Source organism: Pelecanus crispus, chromosome 5 (genome assembly GCF_030463565.1).
Source record: "Pelecanus crispus isolate bPelCri1 chromosome 5, bPelCri1.pri, whole genome shotgun sequence".
NCBI classification, from domain to species: domain Eukaryota; kingdom Metazoa; phylum Chordata; class Aves; order Pelecaniformes; family Pelecanidae; genus Pelecanus; species Pelecanus crispus.
This window is the reverse complement of record NC_134647.1, coordinates 27,000,699-27,014,450: the sequence shown is the minus strand read 5'-3', so window position 1 is coordinate 27,014,450 and position 13,752 is coordinate 27,000,699. Positions and strand designations below refer to the sequence as shown.

Sequence of the window (13,752 nt, the reverse complement as noted above, 5' to 3'; positions counted from 1 at the left end):
TAGAGAATAATATTTTAAGCATAAGTTAATGTGTACATTTGGTTTAATCAAACTTCATTTTTATTTCCAGAGTTAAAGGTCTTACAAATAAGAAGAAATATAAGTTCCGTGTCTTGGCAGAGAATCTTGCAGGACCTGGAAAGCCAAGCAAAGAAACAGAGCCAATCTTAGTGAAAGACCCAATTGGTATAATAAACATATTTTTAATGGTTTAATGTAACAACAACAAAAAATTTCTTTGTTTTCAATCACGTAATTAATATTGGACTCCTGTCTAGATCCACCGTGGCCTCCTGGAAAGCCAACTGTGAAAGATGTTGGCAAGACATCATTATTCCTGAACTGGACAAAGCCAGAACATGATGGAGGGGCAAAGATTGAATCTTACGTCATTGAACTATTGAAGACCGGAACGGATGAGTGGGTGAGAGTAGCTGAAGGAGTTCCCACAACTGAACACTTCCTCAAAGGGCTTATGGAGAAACAAGAATATTCATTCCGTGTAAGAGCTGTGAACAAGGCTGGCGAGAGTGAGCCCAGTGAACCCAGTGACCCTGTGCTGTGCAAGGAGAGGCTCTGTGAGTATTGTTTCAGAATGTGCTGCTACTGCAAATACACTGTCTCTGTCTTTAGAAAGCCCCATGTCTGCCTGTCTCTGTAGATACTAAGTGAACTCTTGGAAGGCTTATGAAATATCAGAATCTGCCCTGCTTCAGCTAAGAAAATACAGTGTTTTAATAGTTTTGGTGTATTCCCTGTCTTCCAAGATCTTTGTTGGGAAATACACTAACCTGTTTTACCCTCTTTTTCTATTTTACAGATCCTCCTTCACCACCTCGGTGGCTTGAGGTTATTAATATTACTAAAAACACAGCAGATCTTAAATGGACAGTACCAGAAAAAGATGGGGGTTCCCCAATTACCAACTACATTGTTGAAAAGAGAGATGTAAGGCGAAAAGGCTGGCAGACAGTTGATACAACAGTGAAAGATACCAAGTACACTGTGAGCCCACTGACTGAAGGCTCATTGTATGTGTTCCGTGTGGCTGCTGAAAATGCCATTGGACAGAGTGACTATTGTGAAATCGAAGATTCAGTACTTGCTAAAGATACTTTCAGTAAGTTTCAGATTTGCTTACTGAGCGATCAATAGAAATGGTTCACGTGTAATGGATTCCTGTTCTTCTAATGTGTGTATTTTTTTCTTTAGCAACCCCTGGACCTCCATATGCTCTTACAATAGTTGAAGTGACAAAAGGTCATGTTGATTTGAAATGGGAGCCACCTAAGAATGATGGTGGCAGACCAATTCAAAGGTAAGGTCATTTTAAGTTTGTGTAGTGTTTCCTGTAGATGAAGGTCTGTTCGTGAATGAAGACATTTCTCTCAAAATGTTTAGATTTTAAATGGACACATTTTACATGAAAAAGAGCTGCATGGATATAAAAGAGAAGCCATGTGGTCAAAGCAATTAAGGGTTTACTTTTAAAATGTGGAAATTATGCAAATGTAAATAACCTAATGTGCATGAATAATGAATATGTGTCAACATCCTCAAAACATCATCTAATCAGATCAGATTAAATTGAACTGTATATAACATTTAAAAAAAAAAAATTAATGCAACCATATTCTCCCGTTCATCCAGAGCTGTAGCCACTTAGACCCATCTACAAAGTAATACTGTTACATTTTCCTTCTGCCTTAGTTTCTTATTCGAACTGTGTACACTCAGTTAAGATGAAGCCTCATCTCTTTTCTGCTCATTCTCTTCTTTATTACACTTTTCAAACAGACTGTTCTGCTCCTTTGGGTTGCTTCTAACTTGTCCTTTTCTTTGGTTTCTAAAGTATCTGTCCTCTGAAATTCACCTTGAATGCCAGTTAGATTTTTCCTCTTTATATTTTCACTCTTCCTCTCCTTCCCAATCACAGTAAGCATATCTTAAGCAAACTGACAGCTACAGAGATCTGCCTGAAGCAACATAAGTCGCTTTAACCACCATTAGTCGGTAATATTACTTTCCCATAGCCTATCACAGGTAGAATTTTGACAGCTGCATAACTCCCAGATGACATCTACAAATATTCTGAGTGCACTAACCACTGAGATCCAAACTAGCAAAGATACAAGTATAGCTTGGAGGTTCCTTTACCTCTGCAGCTCTCTAAAACCTGAGAACACAGCAGAAGTTCAGGAACTGGCTTTCAGAATTGGGTCTGTCAGTAATGTCAGCCCCATTACATCCAAGACCTGCCAGGACTAATAGGACTAAGTGGCTGATGCATGAAGTAAAGTTCATTGAATCTGTCACGCATGACCCTCTCTACTTCTCCTTTCGCCAAACTATTCTAATCTCTCTCTTCATCTATTTTATTGAGCAAGAAGTCTGAAGTGTTCATATTTCAGGTGTCTGATAGTATCTTCCCCAATTTATTCAGATATGTTATTGAAAAGAAAGAAAAACTAGCCACTCGCTGGGTAAAAGCTGGCAAGACAGCTGGTCCAGATTGCAATTTCAGAGTGACTGATGTCATTGAAGGTACAGATGTACAGTTCCAGGTTCGTGCAGAAAATGAAGCTGGCTGTGGTCATCCTAGTGAACCAACTGATCTCATTCATATTGAAGATCCAACAAGTAAGTAGTAGTATAATATGCAGTATGGATGATGGAAGCAGTGTACTGTGTAGAACAGATACTCTGGGAGAAAAGTGACACAATCCTTTTCCATTTCTGCAGGCCCTCCTTCACCTCCTCAGGATTTACATGTCACAGATGCAGGTCGAAAGCACATTTGCATTGCATGGAAACCACCTGAGAAGAATGGTGGAAGCCCTATTATTGGGTATAACGTTGAGATGTGTGAAGCAGGAACGGAAAAATGGATGCGAATCAATTCTCGTCCAATAAAAGATCTAAAATGTAAAGTGGAGGAAGGCATTGTTCCAGACAAGGAATACGTGCTGCGAGTCAGAGCTGTCAATGCTGTTGGAGCTAGTGAGCCATCAGACATCTCAGAAAAAGTTGTTACCAAGGACCCAGACTGTAAGAATAGATTCCTTTTCTTTCCAGATCTGCATAACTGAAAAAACAATGGTGTTTGGCAACTTTTTAGTAATACTATACTTACTTTTACAGGCAATCCAACCATTGATCTGAAAACTCGTGACATTGTTGTTGTTAAAGGACAGAAATTAAGTATCCCTATACCCTTCAGAGCCGTTCCATCCCCAACTATAACATGGCACAAAGATGGCAAAGAGTTGAAAGCTGGTGACAGGACAACAATGAAGAGTGACTACACCTCTGCATTGCTCGAAGTCATAGACAGTGTTCATGCTGATGCTGGTGTTTATACTATCACACTGGAGAACAGGCTGGCATCAACAACTGGCTCAGTTAACGTCAAAGTCATAGGTAACTAGGCTTCTTCCACTCTGAGAAAGATACTTATCCTGACTTGAGCCCTGCAGCTGACAGAAGAAAGGACTAGAAGAACCCCTCTTCAGCCATGTGGAGGAATGACTTCAACTCAGACAGATATAGATTGCCATAAAGGCATTAATGTAGCAAAATCCCACAAGAAAAAAACACTTTACCCCAAGCTGGTCTAAATAGTCAGTGGCTGCTCAAAGCTCAATTATTATGAATAGTCATCATATGAATATTAAAAAAGCCTATAAGAATTCTGAATATTTTTCACCTTTAGGAATGCAAATTCATATATATGCTGCATAGCCAACATTTGTAGTTTTGGTCTGCTTTCTGCAAAGCAAAGAAATGCAATATAATTTCATATTTGTAGGAATACAGTTTCCCATCTATTTAGTTAACTAATTTTATTATTCTTATTTAAAACAGGTCCACCTGGACAGTGTAAAGACATTAAGGCAAGCGAAGTAACTAAGAATTCTTGCAAAGTATCCTGGGAACCTCCAGACTTTGATGGTGGTACTCCTATTCTGCATTATGTTCTGGAACGCAGAGAGGCTGGTCGTAGAACATATATCCCAGTCATGTCTGGTGAAAATAAGCTTTCATGGCAAGTCAAAGATCTTATCCCAAACAGTGAATATTACTTCCGTGTTAAAGCTGTCAATAAGATTGGAGGAGGTGAATATCTTGAACTAAGGAACCCGATCATTGCAGAAGACCCAAAACGTAAGGCTTTTTTACTACTAAATAATCTAGCAAATTGAATTTTAACTAAAATCTTCATACTTTCTTTTCTCATATGATCCCTCTTTTGCTACTCTTCCACAGAACCTCCAGATCCTCCTGTTGACCTTGAGGTCCATAATCCAACATCAAAATCAGTAACACTTACATGGAAACCACCCCTGTTTGATGGTGGAAGCAAGATTATGGGTTATATAATAGAAAAGCTCGCTAAGGGCAAGGAGAGGTGGGAGAGATGCAATGACTATCTGGTACCTCTATTAACTTATCCAGTGAAAGGTCTTGAGGAAGGAAACGAATATCAGTTTCGTGTTCGTGCTGAAAATGCTGCTGGCATCAGTGAGCCTTCTCGGATTACTCCTTTTGTGAAAGCTGTGGATCCTATTGGTACGAATTGTTCATTTGATTGTTTGTAGCAATTGCCATACATCCTCAAACATGTTGGAAGATGCTACTCTCCATTTATCATTCTGTGTTATTACAGAGGCTCCAAAAGTCTTCCTTGCTGCAAACCTACAGTCTGGCCTTGAGGTGAAGAGAGGTGATGAGATCATACTTGAGGCACACATTTCAGGGTCACCTTATCCATCTATCACTTGGTTGAGGAATGATGAAGTTGTCAGACCAGAGGAAATAAAAAAGAGAGTAACAAAATATACAAGGAAGAAGAAGGGTGAAGCTGTAGAAGAAGAACCTTTCCAGCTTTCACTGCCAGAACGTACGAGTATTGACAACCATAAAGAAGGAGAGTCTGTACTATCAGTTCGTGACTCCATCAGAGCTGACCATGGCATGTTTACAATTAAAGTGGAAAATGATCATGGTGTTGCAAAAGCCTCATGTGAAGTCAATGTGTTAGGTATGTAATGAATGTCCTCAAAAACACCTAGTTGTTCAGAGTATTGGGTAAGAAGTGCACAAGATGAGTACTTACCGTTTTTCTTGCTTTACTAACAGATACACCTGGGCCTCCAGTCAACTTCATATTTGAAGATGTTAGGAAAAATTCTGTCATTTGCAAATGGGAGCCTCCCCTTGATGATGGTGGAAGTGAAATCCTAAACTATGTACTGGAAAAGAAAGACAATACAAAAGCTGAAATGGGCTGGGTCACTGTCAGTTCAACACTCAGGCATTGCAAATTCCATGTAACAAAACTGATTGAAGGAAAAGAATACCTCTTCCGTGTATTTGCTGAAAATAGAGTTGGATCAGGACCACCATGTGTTTCAAAACCAATGACGGCGAAAGATCCTTTCTGTAAGTTTTAATTTTGAAATACAACCTTTTCAGAAAACCACTGACTCTTAGAACACTCAGCTTCATCTATGTGATGTTTCCCAGAAGAAATGTGAGCGATGTAATTATTATTTATTGCACATTTTAAACCATTGAAATAAAGGGAAATATTGAAAACATTCTAATTTCAGTAGTAAAGAAATAAGAATGACAATCACTGTCATAAAACTTTACACTTAAAACACTTAACATCCGAATAGTGTCATTCTCTGTGTTCAATAGACTAATATTCCTACCAAAAGAGAGAACCACTGCAAGTTTGATTACTGATTGTAGTTAGGAATCAAAGTTTCTAAGAAAGAGAAGAAAAACTATGAATGACTTAAAATTAGTCATTTCTCATATCTCAGTTCTTTCTTAGCTTTGAGTAAGCTCTGAAGAAAACAGCAACGATGACAAAATTACAATTCTTTGTTTCAGCTCCACCAGATCCACCTAATAAGCCTGATGTGCAAGATGTTACCAGCAACAGCATGTTGGTTAAATGGAATGAACCAAAAGACAATGGCAGCCCAATCATAGGATATTGGATTGAAAAACGTGAAATTAATAGTACTCATTGGGCTCGGGTCAACAGGAACCTTGTGAATGCTCTGGAAATAAAAGCTGAAGGACTGTTGGAGGGATTAACCTACATCTTTAGAGTATGTGCTGAAAATGCAGCCGGCCCTGGTAAATTTAGTCCACCATCAGATCCAAAAACTGCACAGGACCCAATAAGTAAGTAGCTTAGCAGAAGCTGATAGCAGACATATGACAATACGATTCATAGCATTTAACTTACACCTATTTATTTATAGTGCCACCTGGTCCACCAATTCCAAGGGTTGCTGATACGAGCTCAACTTCTATTGAGTTAGAATGGGAACCTCCTGCATATAATGGTGGTGGAGATATCATTGGTTACCATGTATACAAACAACTGATGGGAGTAAAAGAGTGGTCACGTTGCACAGAGAAACCTGTTAAGGTTCGACAGTATACTGTTAAAGAAGTCAGAGAAGGTGCAGACTATAAACTCCGTGTTACTGCACTTAATGCAGCTGGTGAAGGACCACCTGGTGAAACTGAACCTGTAACTGTTGCTGAACCTAAAGGTATTGTAATCGTATTATTTTCAAGAAATAACCAGCTGCCTAAAAGGTGTTTTTTAATCTCCCCCTTGAACTAATGAACTGTTTCTCTCTCTTCTGCAGAGCCTCCCACTGTTGAGCTGGATGTTTCTGTCAAAGCAGGCATTCAGATCATGGCTGGGCAAACTATTAAAATTCCTGCTACTGTGACAGGGCGTCCTACTCCCACCATTGCATGGGCTGTGGAGGAGGGTGAATTAGACAAAGATCGAGTTGTTATTGAAAATGTTGGCACAAAATCTGAGTTAACCATTAAGAATGCGTTGAGAAAAGACCATGGAAGATATGTAATTACTGCTACCAATACCAGTGGTTCCAAATCTGCAGGAACCAGAGTAGAAGTATTTGGTAAGAAAAACATTTTCTGAAATCAACTGAGTATTTCTTTTGATGAGATGAACTTTGGGCTTTATCCCACTTGTTTGATTTTATTTTTCAGATGTTCCTGGGCCAGTCCTTGACCTAAAGCCAGTGGTCACAAACAGAAAGATGTGTTTGCTTAACTGGTCTGATCCTGAAGATGATGGTGGCAGTGATATCATAGGCTTCATTGTTGAACGGAAGGATGCCAAAATGCATACATGGAGACTAGCTGTAGACACAGAGAGATCTAAATGTGATATTACAGGTCTAGTTGAAGGGCAGGAATACAAATTCCGTGTCAGTGCCAAAAACAAGTTTGGTACTGGTCCACCTGTTGAAATAGGACCCATTCTTGCAGTTGATCCATTAGGTAAGATGACTAATTTTATGGGGTTTTCTAAACAATTTTTAATTATAGGTTAATAAACCAGTATTGTTGTGTGGATTGCTTTCTATACAGAAAGTATTTACTTTTCTACTACCTGGATAAGGCATCTGCCTTAGATTAATTACTTCAGTCAGATCTCTGAATCAGTTCTGTAAAACTACTATGGTTCCTTATGTAACAAAATACTGATGTCTGCTGAGACACTACTTGTTACTTTTTATTGACATACATGAGAAACTTTATACTATCCATAACTATATTCACATACTTTGCATACAAAAGCTATGGCTTTAAAAAGCCAGAGCTACTGTATCCATATGATTAAAGATTCTCTAATTTTTTAATGTTTTTTTCACTGTGATTTATCTGTGTTAACAGGTCCTCCAACAGCACCTGAGAGGTTCATGTACACAGATAGGACAAAGTCAACCATTACTCTTGATTGGAAGCCTCCACGTAGTGATGGTGGCAGTCCTGTCTTAGGATATATTGTTGAGAAGAGGAGACATGATTCAAAAGACTATGAAAGAGTTAATGCAAGTCTCTGTCCAAAAACATCTCTTCTCGTTGAAAACCTTGATGAACTTCATATGTATGAATTCCGTGTTAAAGCTGTCAATGCTATTGGAGAAAGTGAACCATCATTGCCCCTCAATGTAGTTATACAAGATGATGAAGGTATATCTGCTTTAAAAAAAAGCCATACAAATATCTCCAGAACACCACAAGGCAATTTCGCTGTTTCATCTCCATCTTCACTCTGTCATTTTTCTTCTTGTTTTCAGTACCTCCAACTGTTACATTACGTTTGGCTGTGAGAGGAGATACTATCAAAGTGAAGGCAGGAGAACCAGTTAATATTCCTGCTGATGTGACAGGTCTGCCAATGCCAAAGATTGAATGGGACAAGAATGAAGTTTTAATTGACCAAACATCCAGTGCACTTAAGATAACCAAGGAAGAAGTATCTAGAAGTGAGGCAAAAACTGAACTTATCCTGCCTGCAGCACTGAGGGATGATAAAGGCACTTACACCGTGAGAGCTTCCAATCGTCTTGGCACTGCATTTCGCAATGCGCATGTTGAAGTGTATGGTAAGGATATGACATTTCAATAAAATGACAGCTAATAAAATGCTTTTGCCTTTTTCTTAATGTAAGTCTATGCTCTATTGCTTTCATGCAGATCGTCCTTCTCCACCAAGAAATCTTGCTGTTTCTGATATTAAAGCAGAATCATGCTATTTAACATGGGATGCACCTCTTGATAATGGTGGTAGTGAAATTACCCATTACATTATTGAGAAACGTGATGCTAGTAGAAAGAAATCTGAGTGGGAAGAAGTCTCCAAAAGTGCTGTTGAGAGAAGATTTGGGGTAATTTATAAAACATCTTTATTACATGCTTTAGTATGCATAAAAAAATAACTATATGGGGGCAATCTTTTTAGCAAGGCCTGTTGTGACAGGACAAGGAATAATGGATTTAAACTAAAGAAGAATAGATTTAGACTAGACATAAGAAAGAAATTTTTTATAATGAGGGTCATCAAGCACTGGAACACGTTGCCCAGAGAGGTAGTGGAGGCCCCATCCCCAGAAACATTCAAGGTCAGGTTGGCTGGGGCTCTGAGCAACCTGATCTAGTTAAAGCTGCCCCTGCTCGCTGCAGGGGGGTTGGGCTAGGTCACCTCTAAAGGTCCCTTCCAACCCAAAGCATTCTATGATTCTATGATGAATAGTACACATCTAATGAAAACTGTTACTTGCATAGATACCTCTGCTCGTGCTCCATTTAGACTGCAGAATTACTGGATGAATGTTGCCCATCTATGCATGTATGTTTTCCTCATGTGACAAAACAAAAGAAATTGTTCTCTTTTGCTGCTTAATCTCAGCTGAGTTTAGAAGACATCTTCCTTTCCATTTCCCAGCATTATTCATAGCTTTGCCAACTGCAAAACCAAACATTTTTCTTCATGTTTGGTCCTATGCACATGAAATAAGAATATCCCTAGGGCATTACATACAGCTGTGTAGTACATAAACATAGGTATGTCGATGAGATTCCAAGACAGAATTTAAAGTGAAAACCACTGCATAACTTCAAATAAGTTTATTCTGAAAATAGTCAAGTATTGATTAAATCTTATTTTTCAGGTATGGAATCTTGCAACAAATGAAAAATATCAATTTAGAGTCCGGGCTGTAAACAAATATGGAATAAGTGATGAATGTCTCTCAGAAAAAGTTGTTATTAAGGATCCCTATGGCCTTCCTGGACCTCCTGGAAAGCCAAAGATTTTAGATCGCACCAGATCTTCAATGCTGGTGACTTGGGAGCCTCCTTTGAACGATGGTGGCAGCCCAATAACTGGCTATTGGTTGGAGAAGAGAGAGGTGGGAGGTGTCTACTGGTCACGTGTTAACAGGGCTCCAGTAACAAAACCATCAGTAAAAGGTCTAGAGTACAATGTGCTTCGTTTGGCTGAAGGTGTTGAATACCAGTTTAGAGTTATGGCTGAAAATCTTGCTGGAATTGGCCCTCCCAGTGAACCATCAGATCCTGCCTTAGCAGCAGATCCCATATGTAAGTATATAATTTGTATGAGTATTTTTAAGGACTGTATCACACCAGAACCAAAATATGCTACTATTATTTATGTTTAATTTAGTGCAACTAATCCAATGCTTTGTTTTCATTAAAACAAAAAGAATATATTGACCAAAGTAGTTTCCTGATTTGCTGTTTTTCACCTTTTTAAAAATAATTAGCTTTAATTTAATTTTTTTTACCTCTTTTATGAACCTTAAACTGTGATTACACCAATACAAACATTGCCAAATAAACTTGAGTTCAGAAACAGATTTTTATATTATTGTTTTTCTTTATTGTTAAGGAGCTCAATCTTTATGACTTGTACCTTAAGTATCCCTTAATAATATATGTAATGTATGTTATTAGTATGCATGTTCTAGGATCATACACGCTATGTATGACAGAAGAAAATTAAAATCCTTGCGTTCTTCTAGAAACTGTTCAGAAAAATATAGGCAGACACTAACTCTCAGGTAATTTTTACTTGCTCTTGTTTTACAAGTTGTGCCAGGTCCACCATCTTGTCCAGAGGTCAAAGACAAAACCAAATCATCTGTAGCTCTTGCGTGGAAGCCTCCACAAAAGGATGGTGGCAGTCCTATCAAAGGATATATTGTTGAAATGCAAGATGAAGGTGGTACTGACTGGAAGAAGGTGAATGAAGGAGACAAACTCTTTCCTACTTGTGAATGTGTTATCCCCAACTTGAAAGAGCTCAGAAAATACCGATTTAGGGTGAAAGCTGTAAATGCTGCTGGAGAATCAGAACCAAGTCCTGCAACATCAGAAATACCTGTCCAAGATATTCTAGGTAAGTGTAGTAATTAATTTAGGTACTTATATCTAAATGCCACCTACTGCTGTGAATGTTTAAGCAGGATGCCAAGCAAACCAAAGTCAAAACAGAACAAAAAATTTTGAAAAAATGTAACAAAAGATTGACACACATTTTTGAAAGTGTCATGATGACCATTACCAGGGCAGGATCCATTAGAAAACTGATAAGCACCTACAGTCATACCAAGGAAATAATATGTATTTTATGAAGAAATGACTACCACAAATTTTTCTATTCATATACTTCCCAGCTTCCTTTTTGCACACCCAACCTTTCTCACGTAAATATTCATTCTGCATCTTTGTGTGGGGTTTTAGCTCAGTGCTGACAGAAATTTACTTTTAGTAGCTCTTAAAATTTATATATTTAAATATTTTTGCAGAGGAACCAGAAATCTTCCTTGATATTGGAGCACAGGATTTCCTGTCTTGTCGTGCTGGCACAACAATTAAAATCCCAGCTGTTATCAAGGGTCGTCCAGTTCCAAAAACATTTTGGGAGTTTGAAGGAAAAGCAAAGACAATAGCAAAGGTTAGTAAAAGAAAAAGCTTTTTTCTACATGTGTTTCTAGACATTTAAGCCTATCCCCTTTTATATTTACATTATTTCCCTTTGTTTATAGGAGGGAGGTCATACTGTACCTGAAGAAGCTCAGGTAAAGCAAACAATTTTTGCAACTTTAGTATTGTTGCATCTTTCAAACATAAATATTTCAAGTTGATCTGTAACTTCTCTTCTTTTCTGTAATACATAGGTGGAAGCAACTGATACACGTTCAGTGATTACCATCCCTGAGTGCAACAGAAGTCATTCTGGACGATACAGTATTACAGCAAAGAACAAAGCAGGACAAAAAACTGTGCATGTCAGAGTCAATGTGCTTGGTATGGCTTACACATATTGAAGTATTCAAATACTAGGTTTTAGTCTTATTTTTCTACATACGTATGTAAAATTGTTTCTGTTGTGCTTTTACCTTAACAGATGTCCCAGGTCCACCAAAAGACCTTAAAGTAAGCGATATCACAAGAGGTAGTTGTAAACTTTCATGGAAGATGCCAGACGATGATGGTGGAGATAGAATCAGAGGCTATGTTATAGAGAAAAGAACTATTGATGGGAAGGCCTGGACTAAAGTCAATGCAAACTGTGGAAGTACTTCCTTTGTTGTACCTGATCTCATATCTGGCCAAGAGTATTTCTTCCGGGTACGTGCAGAAAATCGTTTTGGTGTTGGCCCTCCTGCAGAAACCATCCAACGGACCACAGCCAGGGATCCAATCCGTAAGTAAAATCCAAGTCAAACAAATTCTTTAAAACCAGATAGTACTGTACAGTGGATTTATTCACATTTCTGTTTTGTTTGTGAAGATCCTCCTGATCCACCTATTAAACTAAAGATTGGCCTTGTAACCAAGAACACGGTGAGCTTGACATGGAAACCACCAAAGAATGATGGTGGAGCTCCTGTTACACATTATAATGTTGAATGTCTCCGCTGGGATCGTACTGGAGAAGTGAAAGAGACTTGGAAGCAATGCAACAGACGTGATGTGGAGGAAACAAAGTTTACTGTTGAGGATCTTATAGAAGGTGGAGAATATGAATTCAGAGTCAAAGCTGTAAACATAGCAGGCCCTAGTAGGCCTTCAGCCACTGTTGGCCCACTTATTGTCAAAGATCAGACATGTAAGTACTAACTGATACCAGTAAACACAAATTCCATTTTGAAATTATGAACTACTTTTGTATGTTAATTTTTTCAACATTTCATTGTAGGCCCACCATCTATTGAACTCAAAGAATTTATGGAGGTTGGAGAAGGAACAGATGTTAACATTGTGGCCAAGATAAAGGGTGTACCCTTTCCTACATTAACATGGGTAAAAGCTTCTCCAAAGAAACCAGATGACAAAACACCAGTGCTCTATGATCAACATGTCAACAAGATCGTTAGTGAAGATACTTGCACCTTATTGATTCAACAGTCTCGCAGAAGTGATACAGGCTTATATACTATAACAGCTGTAAATAATCTGGGAACTGCTTCAAAGGAGATGAGACTAAACGTTTTGGGTACATATCAAGAATTCTTATGCATTGCATAAATTGATAGCATTCATGTGGTACTTTATTTTAATAGCATTTGTATTAATTCTTCTTTATTAAAATGTATCTTTTAGGTCGTCCTGGACCTCCAGTGGGACCTATTAAATTTGAATCGATTTTGGCTGATAAAATGACAATATCATGGCTTCCTCCATTAGATGATGGTGGTTCTAAGATTACAAACTATGTTATAGAGAAAAAAGAAGCAAATAGGAGGACATGGGTACCCGTTACTAATGAGCCTAAGGAATGTTTATTCACTGTTCCCAAGTTGATGGAAGGCCATGAGTATGTGTTCCGCATTATGGCACAAAACAAATATGGTATTGGAGAACCTTTGGATAGTGAACCAGAAACAGCACGAAACCTTTTCAGTAAGTAGGAATGTGCTTTCAAATGATGTCAGTTTTTTGATACACTGCTATGTGTACTGCATCTGTTAAATACCACTACTACTTTTCTCTCTTCACGTGAGTAAATTTTCTGGAATAGCTTGAAGAGTTTTAGCAGTATTAGTTAGTTCTTAAAAGCATGTGTAGTTCTTAAAAGTATCTTTATCCCTCCTTGTTATATATCAAAACACAGTCTCAAGCTTTTTTAAGATTTAAATATATGAAGAAGGGTTTATCTGATAAGATTCAGGTCATTCTGATGTATTTGAGATATTAATGACCTTATAGATTAGGAAGAGTCAATTTCCTGGTTGAGTTTTGAAAGAGAAATTAGACAGAGTAGCTCTGATGTAGAAGGAATGTTAGGCTGGCAAGAGAAAACCATTCTTAAAACATCCAAGGTTAGGCTGGGCACTGAAATGAGGTACTGATCCAGGAAGGTGAGAAAAA

At 38.2% G+C, this 13,752-nt stretch overlaps 1 protein-coding gene across 1 annotated transcript in view; it reads left to right on the top strand.

Moving 5' to 3' along the window:
- The window catches only part of TTN (titin), a 242,336-nt gene that overhangs the window by 162,606 nt on the left and 65,978 nt on the right, over positions 1-13,752 (top strand). The window contains exons 218-244 of the mRNA XM_075710465.1: positions 71-186; positions 279-578; positions 821-1,120; positions 1,213-1,318; positions 2,444-2,640; positions 2,743-3,048; positions 3,142-3,420; positions 3,865-4,164; positions 4,267-4,569; positions 4,667-5,041; positions 5,140-5,442; positions 5,902-6,201; positions 6,282-6,578; positions 6,678-6,962; positions 7,054-7,347; positions 7,744-8,043; positions 8,151-8,459; positions 8,551-8,741; positions 9,525-9,954; positions 10,466-10,774; positions 11,184-11,332; positions 11,424-11,456; positions 11,556-11,685; positions 11,786-12,085; positions 12,173-12,490; positions 12,581-12,877; positions 12,985-13,284. Coding sequence (XP_075566580.1) covers positions 71-186; positions 279-578; positions 821-1,120; positions 1,213-1,318; positions 2,444-2,640; positions 2,743-3,048; positions 3,142-3,420; positions 3,865-4,164; positions 4,267-4,569; positions 4,667-5,041; positions 5,140-5,442; positions 5,902-6,201; positions 6,282-6,578; positions 6,678-6,962; positions 7,054-7,347; positions 7,744-8,043; positions 8,151-8,459; positions 8,551-8,741; positions 9,525-9,954; positions 10,466-10,774; positions 11,184-11,332; positions 11,424-11,456; positions 11,556-11,685; positions 11,786-12,085; positions 12,173-12,490; positions 12,581-12,877; positions 12,985-13,284 — 7,127 coding nt within the window. The remainder of the gene's footprint in view (positions 1-70; positions 187-278; positions 579-820; positions 1,121-1,212; positions 1,319-2,443; positions 2,641-2,742; positions 3,049-3,141; positions 3,421-3,864; positions 4,165-4,266; positions 4,570-4,666; positions 5,042-5,139; positions 5,443-5,901; positions 6,202-6,281; positions 6,579-6,677; positions 6,963-7,053; positions 7,348-7,743; positions 8,044-8,150; positions 8,460-8,550; positions 8,742-9,524; positions 9,955-10,465; positions 10,775-11,183; positions 11,333-11,423; positions 11,457-11,555; positions 11,686-11,785; positions 12,086-12,172; positions 12,491-12,580; positions 12,878-12,984; positions 13,285-13,752) is intronic.